The sequence below is a fragment of the Sorex fumeus genome, unplaced genomic scaffold (assembly GCF_029834395.1).
Source record: "Sorex fumeus unplaced genomic scaffold, SorFum_2.1 ptg000065l, whole genome shotgun sequence".
Lineage (NCBI taxonomy): Eukaryota > Metazoa > Chordata > Mammalia > Eulipotyphla > Soricidae > Sorex > Sorex fumeus.
This window is the reverse complement of record NW_026606122.1, coordinates 4218131-4232578: the sequence shown is the minus strand read 5'-3', so window position 1 is coordinate 4232578 and position 14448 is coordinate 4218131. Positions and strand designations below refer to the sequence as shown.

General features: G+C 47.4%; 1 protein-coding gene across 1 annotated transcript in view; it reads right to left on the bottom strand.

Annotated features, from left to right (window-relative positions):
• Positions 1 to 10033, bottom strand: part of CACNA1F (calcium voltage-gated channel subunit alpha1 F) — a 38592-nt gene extending 28559 nt beyond the window's left edge. Inside the window, 8 exon segments of the mRNA XM_056128583.1 lie at positions 1440 to 1543; positions 1650 to 1846; positions 3062 to 3214; positions 3311 to 3453; positions 4133 to 4272; positions 4480 to 4585; positions 5301 to 5318; positions 9972 to 10033. Of these exon segments, the coding sequence (XP_055984558.1) occupies positions 1440 to 1543; positions 1650 to 1846; positions 3062 to 3214; positions 3311 to 3453; positions 4133 to 4272; positions 4480 to 4585; positions 5301 to 5318; positions 9972 to 10033 (923 nt within the window).
• Positions 10034 to 14448: the final 4415 nt, after the last annotated feature.

Here is a 14448-nt window from a genome sequence, read left to right as displayed (position 1 = left end):
GAGAGATAGCCCAATGAGTTGAGTGCAGGCCTTGGATGCTGGAGGCCTAGGTTTGATCTCTTAGCACTGAACATTCATACAAACACTGCTAGGAGAGACCCCCAAGCACCACCAGATGTATCCACCCAAATTACCTCAAAGTATAAAATCTTATGTATGTGTGCATGCAGATGTACACACACATTTATGCTATTGTTATTTCTATTTTTTTCATTTGCATAGCCCTGCCCTCAGCGCTCTGAGCCTGTGCTGCTGTTTTAAAGCATCGGGCCAGGATTCTTAAAAATGTCTGCTTGGCAAATAAAGGGTGTTGTGAGGATCCTCCCAGGGTGGGAGAAGCATGCTGAAAGTAGACTATAGACCAAACATGATTGCCACTCAATGCCTCTCTTGCAGAACACAGGACCCAAAAGAAGAGAGAGAGAACAGGGGGGAATGCCCTGCCACAGAGGCAGGGTGGGATGGGGGGTATGGGGGTGGGAGGGATGCTGGTACCTGTGGTGGTGGAGGATGGGCTCTGGTGGAGGGATGGGTACTTGATCATTGTATAACTGAACCCCAAGCACAAAAATTTGTAAGTCTATAACTGTACCTCATGGTGTTTCCCTAATAAAAAAATTTTAAAAATGTCTGCTTGGATTAAGGGAGATTAGGAGTGATCTGCCTGGGTGGACATGCAGTGTCCACTTATAGCCAAGGCCAGGCTGGGCACCCCTGCAGTGAAAGACCTCTCTAGGCACAGACATAGAAGTAACCTTCTGTGATTGTTTTTGAAAAATGAGGCATGTGCCTGTGTGAGGCGCTGGACTGCCATCTCCAAGACTCCTGCACCCAGCACCTCTCCACCAGAATGTAACACATAGGACTTTGGGGGCCGGAGTAAGAGCACAGCAGGTAGGATGCTTGCCTTGCATGCGGTGAATCCAGGTTGTATCCCCAGCACCCAGTATGTCCCCTGAGTACTGCCAGGAGTAATCCCTGAGCACAGAGCCTGGAGTAAGCCCTGAGAATGCCAGGTGTGGCCCAATACCCAATCCCCCCCCTCCCGCGCCAAGAAAAAGAAAGTAGAAATGTTGATCTGTAATTCCAATTCCATACCTGGTTTTTTTTTTTTTTGGCTTTTTGTGTCACACCTGGCGATGCTCAGTGGTTACTCCTGGCTCTGCACTCAGGACTTAACTCCTGGCAGTGCTCAGGGAACCATGTGGGATGCTGGGGATTGAACCTGGGTTGGCCATGTGCAAGGCAAATGGCCTTCCCACTGTACTATCACTCTGGTCCCATGTGATTTCTTTCCTAAGACAGTGCCTTGTCCACAGTAAATGTTCAATGTGCAAAGGTGGGAATTGCAGAGGTATTTCAAATGAAGTTTGAAGGATGTCTGGGATGTAGAAAGGAGCTGAGAGATAGATAAAAGGAGTGCTGGTTACACTTCTCACCCACTCAGGACACCAAGGACCAGGTTGAGGACAAAGAAGGACCCAAAGATGACCAGGCTCACGAAGTACAACCAAGGTAGCTCATACCCCATGGCATCTTGCATCTAGGAAGAGAGAAAGCAGGTGTCCTCAGGGTATGCAGTCACTTCCCCGACACTCAGGGTCAGAGGGGGAAAGCTGTGAACCCCCTCAGCCAGCGGATCACCTCACCCAATAAAGCACATCTGTCCAACCCTCCATGGTGACACACTGGAAGACTGTCAGCATGGCAAAGAAGAAGTTGTCGAAGTTGGTGATGCCTCCATTGGGCCCTGCCCAGCGCCCACGACACTCAGTCTGGTTGAGTTTGCACATGCGCCCAGAGCCCAGAGATGTGCAGGGTGATGGGTCCTCCTCTGCTTCCACATCTGCTGGGAGACAGGAGCTGTGGACTCCGAAGCAACTCATCCACAGTCCCTGCCACACCAGAGCCCATCTGGGAAGGTCCAGTCAGGAATTTACTTTTTTGGTTTGATTTTGTTTGGGAGCCATACCCTGTGTTTCTCAGGACTTACTCCTGGCTCTGGATCACTCCTGGTGGACTTTGGGGATTATATGAGAATTGAACCTGGGTCAGCTGCCTGCAAGACCAATGTTTTACTGCTTTACTTTCTCTCTGATCCTTTTTACTGTTGTTGTTTTGGTTTTGGGGGTCACACCTGGCAGTGCCCAGAGCTTACTCCTGGCTCTGCACTCAGGGATCACTAGTGGCAGTGCTAGGGGGACCCATATGGGATGCTGAGGATCGAACCCCTGCGGGCTATGTGCAAGTCAAGTGTCCTACCTGCTGTATTATCATCACTTGACCCCAGGCCCTTCTTGTTTGTTTGGGAGTTTTGTTTGTTTCTGAGTCACACATCATGGTGTTGGGATGTGGGGCACTTTAAGTGGTGCACAGGGGACCATATGGTGTGGAACCTGATTCCAGAGCTCCCTGTAAAACACCCTTGCTCCAGCCCTTTGAGCCATCTCCCAGAGGAAGATGGGGTAAGATTTTTGATCCTAGGGCATTTGGGGAGAGTGGCTGCAAAGTTTGGGGAGGTATCCTGTCAGTCACAGACAGGGAGGAGTCCGGTGGAGTGTTGTGGATGTGGGTGGTCTCTGGCAAGAGGGTGGGGGCTTGTTGGGGAGGAGGCTGGATGAAGGATCTAGTCCAGAATGACCCGCAGGATATTGACCTGTGGGTGGAGTCTGGTGTTGCGGCAGAGCTGTTGGTAGGGATTGAGATCACGAGCTCGCTCTCTCTCTGTCTCTCTCTGTCTCTGTCTCTCTCTCTGTCGCAGGCGCGCAAGCCTGGGGGGACCAGGGGACCCTATGGGGTGCCGGGCATTGAACAACCCGCTGTAATATCTCTCTTACTCCAATCTATTTTGGGGGGATTAGGCACACTGTGCTCTAGGGTCGCTCCTGGCAGTGCCGGGGGAGCAGGCAAGATCTTGAATAGGGAACTGCTTTTTCCGGAGGGTGGAGTTTGAGCCTGGAGGCTGGGTCTCGTGAATTATCCTGGGTTTCAGCGAGCCCCGGATCTGGACCCTAGGAACCTAAGCAGCCTTTTCTGTTCCGAGATGGGTGGGCTATCTAACCCGATCCCAAGAAGTAGCACGTCTTGTGCATGCGTCCCAGGAAAAGCTCGAGTCCGATGATGGCGTAAATGATAATGACGAAGAGCACAAGCAGGGCGATGTGCAGCAGCGGCACCAGCGCCTTCATGATGGAATTGAGGACTATGTGCAGACCTGAGGGGAGCGAGAAGCCGGCCAGGGAGGGATGGGATCAACCCAGACTCTTTCCCTGCACTCCCCTCCCCCAACCCCGGGGGACGGGCCACTCACTTGGGACCCCAGATACCAGCCTCAGTGGTCTCAGCACCCGAAATGCCCGCAATGCCTTCACATCGAAGCCCCCTGGCTTTCCCCCAGTATGAGGGGTGTCACCCGGCCGTCCGGGACCCTGTTCCAGGAGCACGCTGAATAGCCTGATTGGGCGAGCACAAGCAAAGAGGCGGGGATAAGACCTTCAGACACTTCCACCCCCGCCCCCCCCACACACACTTTACCTTTCTCCTCGGAAAAGCAAGAGGCACTCGCATCGGGAAAGCAGACAAGCTTAAAAATGTTACTGCTCCTAAAGGGGAATGCCCTGCCACAGAGGCAGGGTGGGATGGGGGGGACGGGGTGGGGGGGAAGGATACTGGGACCAGTGGTGGTGGAGAATGGGCACTGGTGGAGGGATGGGTATTCGATCACTGTATAACTGAAACCCAAGCACAAAAATTTGTAAATCTACAAGTGTACCTCATGGTGTTTCACTAATAAAAATCTAAAAAAATAAAAGACAATACTATTTTATTGTTGTTGTTGCAATTTCAACAAAATTTTCTTTAATGAGATTCCTTTTTGCGAATATTCCATGAAAGTTTGAAATGTCATATATTAGAAATATTATATAGTTTATAAATTATGTATATTATTAAAAATGTTACTACTCCTAATCTTGGCTGCCAAACGGGGTGGAGAGAGAAAAGTGGGTGGGGGTAGAGTCTTCAATAGTCACTTCTCTGAGCCCCAAATTCAGTGGGCTGTGGGGGGTGGGGAGAGCTGTATTAGGGTGGGATGAAATGGAATTAGGGTGGGGTATCCCTCCCAGACACGCACCCGACCACTACGATGATGAAGTCAAGTAGGTTCCAGCCGTTGCGGATGTAGGCGCTGGGATGGAGCACTAACCCGTAGGCCACGATTTTGAGTACCGTCTCCACTGTGAAAATCACCAGGAATACATATTCCACCTGCTCCTGAGCGACAGGGCAGCAGAGCAGGGAGTCATCTGGAGGTGAAATTTAAGGGGGGCAGGGGCTGCGGGGAGGTAGAATTGGGACCTAGAGGCACATGGTGCAGGGGAGGGTGGATTGGACCCAAGAGACATGGGGGGGCGGTTGGCTGGAAGACTTGAGGTGTAGCGTGACTAGGTCTGAGGGCTGTTAACCCTGGGCAAACCTTACCAGGTTGTGGTTGGCAGTGTTGGAGTCGTCCTCTGGGAAGGGGATGTAGACACCCAGGGCCACACAGTTGGCAAAGATGGTCAGTAGGATGAGGATGTCAAATGGCCTCAGGTGGGCACAGTCAAGGATGAAGGCAGACCAACCTCAAAACTCCCATATCACCTTGGGGCCCTTCCCACCCAATGTTGACCATTGGATGGAGGTCACTCACCCTGGCATTACCAACTCCTGCTCTGACCACCTCCTGGCCATCCTCACTCTTGCTATTATTTACTTTTGACCTCTTGATGACCATCCTTCTCAACTTTCTTTCACTTCCCCTTTGGTGTTTGGGTCACACTCAGAGGTGCTCAGGGCTTACTCGTGGATCTGTGCTCAGGGATCACTCCTGGTGGGGCTTGGGAGGATTCTGGCATTCTGGGATTGACGCAGGGTCAGTCACTTAGAAGGCAAGTACCTTACCCACTGTGCTACCCTTCCCACTCTCAACTTCCTCTCTAATCCAACTCTTTTGTTCTTGTTGTTTGGGGGCCATACCCAGAGATTCTCAGGGCTTACTCCTGGCTCTGAGCTCAGGGATCACTTCTGGTCCAGCTCAGGAGACCATATGGGATGCCAGGGGTTTAACCTGGGATGGCTGCGTGAAAGGCAAAGCTCTTGCCCGCTGTACTAGCTTTCCAGCCCCTAACCCAATTCTTAACCCTTAGTCCTGATCCCTGGTGACCTCAGGCCTTCTCTATTCCAACCCTGACTCAATCCTTGATTCTTGGTTCCTTGATGGCCCTCAATTCCCAAACAATAACCCAGACCTTCCAGGATGCTTCCACTCCACAATGCTGATGCATGACTGACGCAGGGGGTTGGCCAGGGTCAGGCAGAAGAGAGCTCGAGGTGACCTCTGAGTGCTGGTCACTGTCACGGTCTTGTGCTGAGTCCTTCGCCTACGGGTCCCTGGGTCCGATGCGCCACCATTTTCAGTCTCTGATGTTGGAGGCCCCAGATTCAGACCCCATTCAGGACCAGGGGCTGGAATAGGTGGCATCTCTATGGGGAAACCTGTGTTGGGAAATCAAGCCAGGGAGGATAGGCTATTGCGACCATCATGACTGTCTCCTACCTGACCTCATCCCTCTGAAATAAAGGGGGGCAGTGTGCAAAATTAGGAAAAACTGGAGATATCTGAGTTAAGGATGGGTGAGATTTGGCATTAGAATTAAGTTTAGGAGGGCTTGAGAGATAATACAGCAGGTAGGGTTCTTGCCTTACACTTGACTGACCCAGGTTCAATCCCAGTATCTCATGGTCTCCTGAGCATGGCTAGGAGTAATTCCTGAGTGCAGAGCCAGGAATAACCCCTGAGCACTGCTGAGTGTGTTCTCCCACTAAACAAACAAACAAAAAGCCAAAAGAATTAAGATTGGGAAAATAGGTATTTTTGTGTGTGTGTGTGGGGGGGTTGGTTAACACTGGGACGTGGTAGAAAGGAATGAACATATGGTAGAAGGAATGGTGATGGAATAATTTATGCAAGGAACCCTGTTATTAATAGTATTGTATGTTTTTGCTTTATGAGTCACACCCAGCGATGCACAGGGGTCACTTCTGGCTCTGCACTCAGGAATTACTCCTGGTGGTGCTCAGGGGACCATATGGGATGCTGGGAATTTAACCCAGGTCGGTTGCATGCATGGCAAACGCCCTACCCACTGTGCTATCGCTCTAGCTCCTAATAGTATTGTAAATGCCTAAAATAAAATAAATTTTTTAAAAGGTTGTGATGTATGTATACACAATGGAATACTATGTAGCTCTCAAAAAGTGCCAAATCATTCCATTTCTCATGACATAGATAGAGTGAAGTTAGTCAGAAGGAAAGGGATCAATACAGAAGTGTGGAACTTAAAAATATACCTTAAGGTGGCAACAGAAGTCCAAAGACAACATACTGGGAGAATTAATCCACAGGACTGAGTTGGAGGTGGGGTAGATTGAAAAGGGCCTTGGGGAAGGGAGGTGGGTACACCAGTGAGGGTTGTGGTGTTGGAATTATATATGGGGAACCACCATTAACAGTGTTCTAAATCAAAGATTGAATAAAGTTTAAAAATTGATTGAAATAAAGTTTAAAAAATGGTATGGGGCAAAAAAAGTGGAGGGCGGAGCAATAGTACAGTGGGTAGGAAGTTTGCCCTGCACGCAGTCGACCCAGGTTTGATCCCCAGCATTCCATATGGTCCCTCAAGCACCACCAGGAGTAATTCCTGAGTGCAGAGCCAGGAGTAACACCTGAGCATCGCTGGTTGTGACCCAAAAAAAAGCCAAAAAAATTTTAATATAAAATGGCATGGGGTGAAAAGGTATTATAGAGGCTAAGGTATTTGCCTTGCACGTGGGTTACCTTGGTTCAGTCCCCGGTGCCCCATAGGGTCCCACGACCCCTGTCCAGGAGCAAACCCTGAGCACCTCCTGGTATGGTTCCAACCCAAGAAATCTGGCGTGGGGTGTCTCTGGGGTTAGATTCGTGAATGCTACTGAGATTCCCTCTTTGGAATCTCTCAGCGGTGTCCTTCTCTGATCAGTGTAAGCTTTAATATTTTTTTCTCTCACCTAAACATCTGACTAAAGGGTAAATTCTTTTTTTTAAATTAACTCAAGGGTAAATTCTTTTTTAAAATTAATTCACTGTGAGATACATAATTACAAAGTTGTTCATGATTGGGTTTCAGTCATACATTGTTGCAACCCCCCTCCCTTCACCAATATACATTTCCCCCGCACCAATGTCCAATGTCCCCAGTTTCCCTCCTGCCACCCCCCCTTCAGCCTGTTTCTACGGCAAGCACTTTTCCTCTCTCTCTCTCTCTCTCTCTCTCTCTCTCTCTCTCTCTCTTTCTCTTTCTCTCTCTCTCTCCTTTTTTGGGCTAATGCAATACAGGTTTGCAATACAGGTATTGAAAGGTTATCATGTATATCCCTTTTCATTATTGTATTACTTTAAATTTTTAAGCCACCCCTGGCTGTGTTCAGTGCTTACTCATGGCTCTGTGCTCAGGGATCACTCCTGCAGGGCTCAGGGACTCCATTGGGTGTCAAGGATAGAACTGGAGTTTGTGGAATTCAAGGCAAGCACCAGAACCTCTGTATTATATCTGTGGCCTAAGGGTAAATTTTTTGGGGGGAGCAAGGGCCACACCTGGCAATGTTCAGGGGTTACTTCTGGCTCTGTGCTCTGGAGCTCCTGGTGGTGCTCAGGGAGTCATAGCCCAATTGGCTGTATGCAAGACAAGGACCTTACACTCTGTACTATATCTCCAGTCCAAGGGTAAATTCTTTTAGCAACCCTGTCCATATACTCCTTAGGGTGTGGGCCTGAAGGGCTTTCTCTCTCCAAGTACCCCATATAGCACTATAAGCAGAAAAGGTATGAACACCCCTCCTAAGGATGTGACCCTGAGCAGAGAGGCAGCTCATGGGGCTGCAATGCATGCTCTCCATGATGGAGTCCTGGGTGTGAGTCCCAGCATCACATGGATCCTCAAGTACCACTGGAGCCAAGAGGAGCACAGAACCAAGAGTAGCCCTGGAACACTGTCAGGTGTGGTCCCCAAACCATTGCCCTCCCTTTTTTTGTAAAGTGCAAACTCATTGTGCACTACATTCAAGAATGTATATTGTAGTGTCTCCACACACCAGCCAAAAAGGGAAGGGTAGAGTGGAATAAACTGGGAAAGGATACATATAATGGGGAATCAGGCTGGAGGGATAGTACAGCCTTGCATGTGGCAGTTTGATCCCCGGCACCTCATATGTTCCCCCAAACCCCATGAGGAATGATCCCTGAGCTCAAGAGTCAGGAATAAAGCCTGAGCACCACCAGTTGTGCTCCCCACCCCACCCTCACCCTCAGACACAAAGAAATGAAAAAAATGAAGAATCAGATTTATTGCTCTGGGCAAATTTAAGGTTGAATTCAAATGGTAGATTGGGTTTGGATTTAAGTACTGGTGGAAGTGGGTTGTATGTGAGATCATTTGGGGAGTTTAAGATTAAGAATTTGGATACACTGGGGTTAGAATTTAGAATGAGTTTATAGTTGTACTTGAGTGGGATTTGAATTTTGAGTTGGGGTTTTCAATTAAAGCCACTCCCAGTGAGTGGAAACTTTGGCCTTATTTTAGCCCTCAAGGGTCAGAGAAGGTTGGCCTAGTTAAGATGCTTAGGACGAAACAAGCTCTCTGAGTTTAAGCTCTGACTCTACTGCTTGGTAGCTATGAGCGAATTAGGAAAATGCTGGGATGCTCAGTATATCTGTTTTGAGGATTCAGAGTTCAGCATTCAGAGGAAAATTTGGCATGCAATCTTTCCATTTTGTGAGGTGAGAAAATTAATGCCAAAGAAGAGGTGAACTGATGTGATGAGGTGAGAGCCAAACCTAGGCATTCTCTGACTACACCTCACACCTTCCTACCAACATCCAGCATTTTCTCCCTGTTTCTCCCTCTTCCGGCCTTCTGTCTCAGTCTTCATCTTCCTTTTTTCTCTCTCCCTCCCTCTTCCTTTCCCTCCTCTCACTCCTTCCCTCTCCCTCCCTCCCTTTCCCCTTTTCCCCTCTTCTTCCTCTCCTTCCTTATCTCCCTCTTTACCTCTCTCTCCCCCAATTTCTCTGCTTCCTGAAAATCAGAGAGCCACTCAATCACAGAATTGCCATCCAGGGGTTGGGAATTTAGCTGAAGTGAGCCGAGAACATATGGTAAAGTCTGTATCAGAATTTGTTTGGCTTAGCACCCCATTTTCAGAAAAAAAGACTCAGAGGAACCCCCTGGAAATCTACCTTTTAGTAGGGGAGAGCATTCAAACTGGGATTAACTGTTACAAGGTACACCCCAGGGTGCTCAAGGCTTACTCCTGGCTCTGTACTCAGAACCCCTCCTAGAGACCTTAGGGGCTGCTGGGGGTTGAACCCCCAGTGGGCCCGTTCAAAACAAGTGCCATACCTGCTATGCCACTCTGGCTCTACAAGGGCACAGACTAAAAGTAACTCCCATTGCAACTGAGGCTACTTCTACACTGCCATCACTCCAGTGCCTCCTCGGGGGGCAGGTTTGGGAATAGGGAAGTATTGCCCATTTGAGGGAACACTGAATCTACATCAGGATCTGGACTTTTGCAGCTAGTGCTAGCTGGGGCTGAGTTTGCATTCGGATGAAGGTTGGGGTTGGGGTTGACCGTGCGTGGAGTTGGAGTGGTGCAGGAGTGCGTGGAGTTGTGTGGAATTGGGCCTGGGTTGCAGTTTGGGACTCAGGTTGGGGGTGGGATTGGGGATCATAGGAAGCAGTGTCTCGGTTAGCCTGCAGGCCAGCCAGGTGGCAGGGAGGCTGTGTTTGGGGATGCTTGATGTGATTCTGTTCTCCTGAAGGCTCTCTGAGAGTGGGGTTCTGGGGATCCTAGGGGGAGGGCTCAGAGGAGTTGAGGGTAGAGCAGAGTCTGGGCTTGCTCCAAGGGTTTACAGGGGTGGATGGTTACTCTTACCTTTTTCGCCTTCAGACGTCGACATGACTTCCTCCTTTGGAGGTTGAAGAGCCATCTGCACACAGCCTCCTCTCTTCCCCAGGCTTTAGAGGAATTAAGGTCATAGGGAGGGGCTGGAAGCAGGCTTGGATGACAGATGATCTGGAGCAAAGATGGAAATTCGTGGGCTAGAGTTCAGTAATAGAAGACAATGTTTTGTTTTGCTTTGCTTTGTTTTGTTTTGTTCTTTTTTTCTCTTTTGGACCACAAACAGCAATACTCAGGGGTTATTCCTGGCTCTGCACTCAGGAATCACTTCTAGCAGTGCATAGGGGACCATGCAGGATGCTAGAAATTGAACCTGGTTTGGCTATGTGAAAGTGCCTTACGCATTGTACTATTGCTCTGGTCCTGATTTTTTGTTTGTGTTTGGACCATACCTCGCAGTGCTTAGAGCTTACTCTTGGCTCTGTACCCAAGGATCATTCCTAGCAGGGCTAGGGGTCAGAGAAGAATGGCATATGAAGTACCAGGGATTAAATCCAATTCAGATGTGTGGAAGGAAAGTATCTTCCTTGCTGGAGTGGTTATGATCGACTCTTAGTTTGGTCTTGATCCATCATAATCATAGTGACATTTTTTAATGTTGGTGATTCTGAAATTGTTTATAGTCAATAGAACACATAGGTATTGTTGTGAGTTCCAAGCCAGCTTCAGGATGGCAAGGGATACATTTCTTTGTGTTTTTTGGGGGGGATGGTTTGGGCCACAGCCAGCGGTGCCCAGGACTTACTCCTGGCACTGTGCTCAGAGATCACTCCTGGCAGGGTTGGGGCAGGGAGCATATGCTGGGGCTCAAACCCAGGTCAGCTGTGTGCAAGGCACACCTTACCCTCTATACTATCTCTTTGGCCCCCAAGCCATTGATTTTTAAAAAATGTGCTAAATTCATACCCACACCAAAAGTCAGGAACTAAAATAGGAAAAGTGGTATTTTTCTCCATGTATTTGAAATTGGAAGTGCTTAGGAATAGGTCCCACATCATAGATGTGTAATGTTTCCTTGGGAAAATCACATTTTATCAAGTGATTCAAGAGGCCCTAAATAAATGAAAAGATCTTGGGCTGGAGAGATAGTACACTGGGTAGGGTGCTTGCCTTGCATGTGGTGGACATGGGTTCAATCTCCAGAACCCCATATGGTCCCCTGAGCCCTGTCAGGAGAGATCTCTGAGTGCAGAGCCAGGAGCAAGCCCTAACCACCACCCGGTGTGGCCCAAAAAACAAAACCTCAAAACCAAATAAAAATAAATTAACAAATGTATCTAGTCAATAAACTCATTGAAATAGGATGATTGTGGATTATAAGGGAGTTGACTCTTTCCCAAGTAACATAAAGATTTAAGGCAGTCCCCAACAAAATCCACACCCCCTACGTTTAATATTTTATTTTATTTTTTGATTTTGGTCTACACCCAGCTGTGCTTAAAGCTTACTCCTGGACCTGTACTCAATGATTTCTGGTGGGCTTGGGGGACCATAGGGTGCAGAGATCAAACCCGCATCAGCCCTATGCAATCCCTTACCTGCTGTACTATCTCTCTGTACCCCCTACCATTTTTCATGGAATTTGACAATGATTTGAAAATGTGTATCACTATCAAAAGGATCTAGAAAAATCATCCTCCTTTGAAAACACACAAGATTGGAGGCCTTGTTATGCTTTCCTTGCAGGTAATTCAAAACAGAACAAAGAAACCTAGGATACAGTTTAGTGGCAAAAACACCTTACAGGTGTGAGGGGGTGAGTTAGAATTCTAGTGCCACCCACATGTGGAGTGTCTCAGTTGAACTGCAATATTCACCCTAGCACACCACAGAATGTGCTATCTTCAGATACTGCAGACAGGCATGTGCAAACACCAATGGCCCATGATCTGTTTTTCTGAGTGTGGGGGCATTTTTAAAGAATATATTTATATTTATTTAATTAGCAACTTTGCAGTGGCAGGGATTGAATCCAAGGCCTCAAACTTACAAGTGCTCTACTACTAAGCCTCATTACTGGCCCCTGGAATAATTTTGGGGGTCAACACCCGGTGGTGCTCAGGGTTGGATTACTCCTGGTGGTGCTTGGGGCATCATATATGATTCCAGGGATTGAACCAGGGAGGGCTGAGTGCAAGACAAGCATATTAAGCCTGTAGACTCTCTCTGATCTCATCTAGAATACATTTTTGTTTGGGGTCAACACCTTGCTGTGCTCAGGACTTTATCCTCGCTCTGGCTCAGGGATTATTCTCCGGCGTTGCTCAGGAAACCATATGTGGTATTTGGGATGAACAGGGGGAAGCTGCATGTGAGGCAAGCAACTTCACACCTTTACTAGATCTTTGGTCCTGATATTAATTCTTTTGAAGATTCTTCATTGAGTTTTCCACAGTGACTGTAACAGTTTACATTCCCCTTAGTTGTATACCAGGGTTTCATGTCAACACTTGTTTCTTGGTCTTTTTTATAATAGCCATTCTAATAGATACTGTATACTGTCCTCCTGTTGTTCATCGATTTGCTCGAACGGGCCCAGTAATGTCTCCATTGGAGACTTTGTTGTTACTGTGTTTGGCATATCCAATACGTCACAGGGAGCTTGCCAGGCTCTGCCGAGCGGGCGAGATACTCTCGGTAGCTTGCAAGGCTCTCCAAGAGGGGCGGAGGAATCGAACTCGGGTCGGCCATGTTGGCTGCATGCAAGGCAAACGCCCTACCACTGTGCTATCGCTCCAGCCCATTCTAATAGATATGAGGTGATATTCATTTTAGTTTTGTGTTGCACTTCTCTAATCATTGATGATGAATGTTTGTTTGGCTATTGTCCATGTGAATGTCTTCTTTGAAGAAATGTCTGCTCAGATCCTCTTGCCATTTTTATTTTTTAAATTATTTTATTGAATGTTTGAATACTAGAAACTGTGTGACTTAGTGCTTTCTTTTTTGTTTTACTTCATTTTTTTCTTTTTTTATTTTGGATTTTAGGCCACATCCAGCTTTGCTCAGGGATCACTCTTGGTGGGGTTGCGGGGGGACCCTATGTGGTGCTGGGGATCAAGCCTGCATCAGCTGTGTGTGAGGCAAGTTCTTTAACTCCTATACTATCTCTCCAGCCATGTTTTTGCTTTCCTTGAGTGATACTCAGTTGTGCTTAGGGGATTGTGAGGTGCCCTGGGTCTCCTGCAGTGGACTCCAGTCCATCAAACTAGGTCTCTAGCCAGACATACTACTCTCTTACTGTGTTATGTGTCAAACACATAGTACAATGTGGTTTATGTGAATTAATTTGTTTTTAAGCCTAGGAAGCGAGCACAATTGCTCCATTAATATCTGAGGGGGGTTGGTTCCATAATACTCATTGATACCAAAATCTGTAAATGATCAAGTTCTCTATAGAAAATGGTATAGTACTTGCATAGGAACTACACACATCATTCTGTATTCTTCAAATCATCTCTAAAGGACTGGAGTGATAGAGTGTTTGCCTTGTACAAGGTCTATATGGGCTTGAATTCTGGCACTCCAGATTGTCTCCTGAGCCCACTAGGTGTGGCCCAAAAACAGATACAAAACCCCAGAAAAGCCCGCAAACAAATCTCTCAGTTCCTTACACTTGGTACAATGTATGAAGTTGCTGCATTAACAACAGGGGTAGAGTTTATAATGCTTAACACAATATATGCATGATGTGGACACAGTTGACTCTTAACACTACTTTGAATTGTGTGGTTCCACATATATGTGGATTTGTGGAGGGTGGGGAAGTTTGGTCATACCCGACTGTGCTCAGGGCTTATGCCTGGCGGTGCTCAGGGGACCATATGGGTGCTGGGGATTGAACCCTGATGAGGCACATGCAAGTCATACACCCCACCCACTATAGTATTGCTCCATCCCCAGTCACATATTTGAATTTTCTTCAACCCTTATTCCTCCTCCTCAGCTTACTCAATGTGAAGACCTTCATGGTGATCCAGTTAATGATTTATTTTGTTTTGTTTTGTTGGGTGAAAACCTGGCTATGCCAAGGGCTTACTCCTGTCTTTGAGCTCAGGTACACTCCTGGCAAGCTTTGGGAACCATATGGGGTGCCACAGATTGGACTCATGTCACCTGTGTGCAAGGCAAATGCCCTATCCACTGTACTATCACTTGGGGTCTTGTATTTTTATTATTTAAAATGTTGTCATGTTTAAAATGTTGCTTTTTGACTGAGCTTATGCCTTTAACACTTTGACAATGATTTTTTTGCTCCTCTATAAGGAAAGCATGTTTGATCCTTCCTGATACACACATAGCACACCTGAAATTGCCATAGGTGCTGCTGAAATCTTTTTGTAATTTTTGGTTTTAGGTAGAAATTTTTGTTTATTTTGGGGTCACATCTGGTGATGCTCAGGGATCACTCCT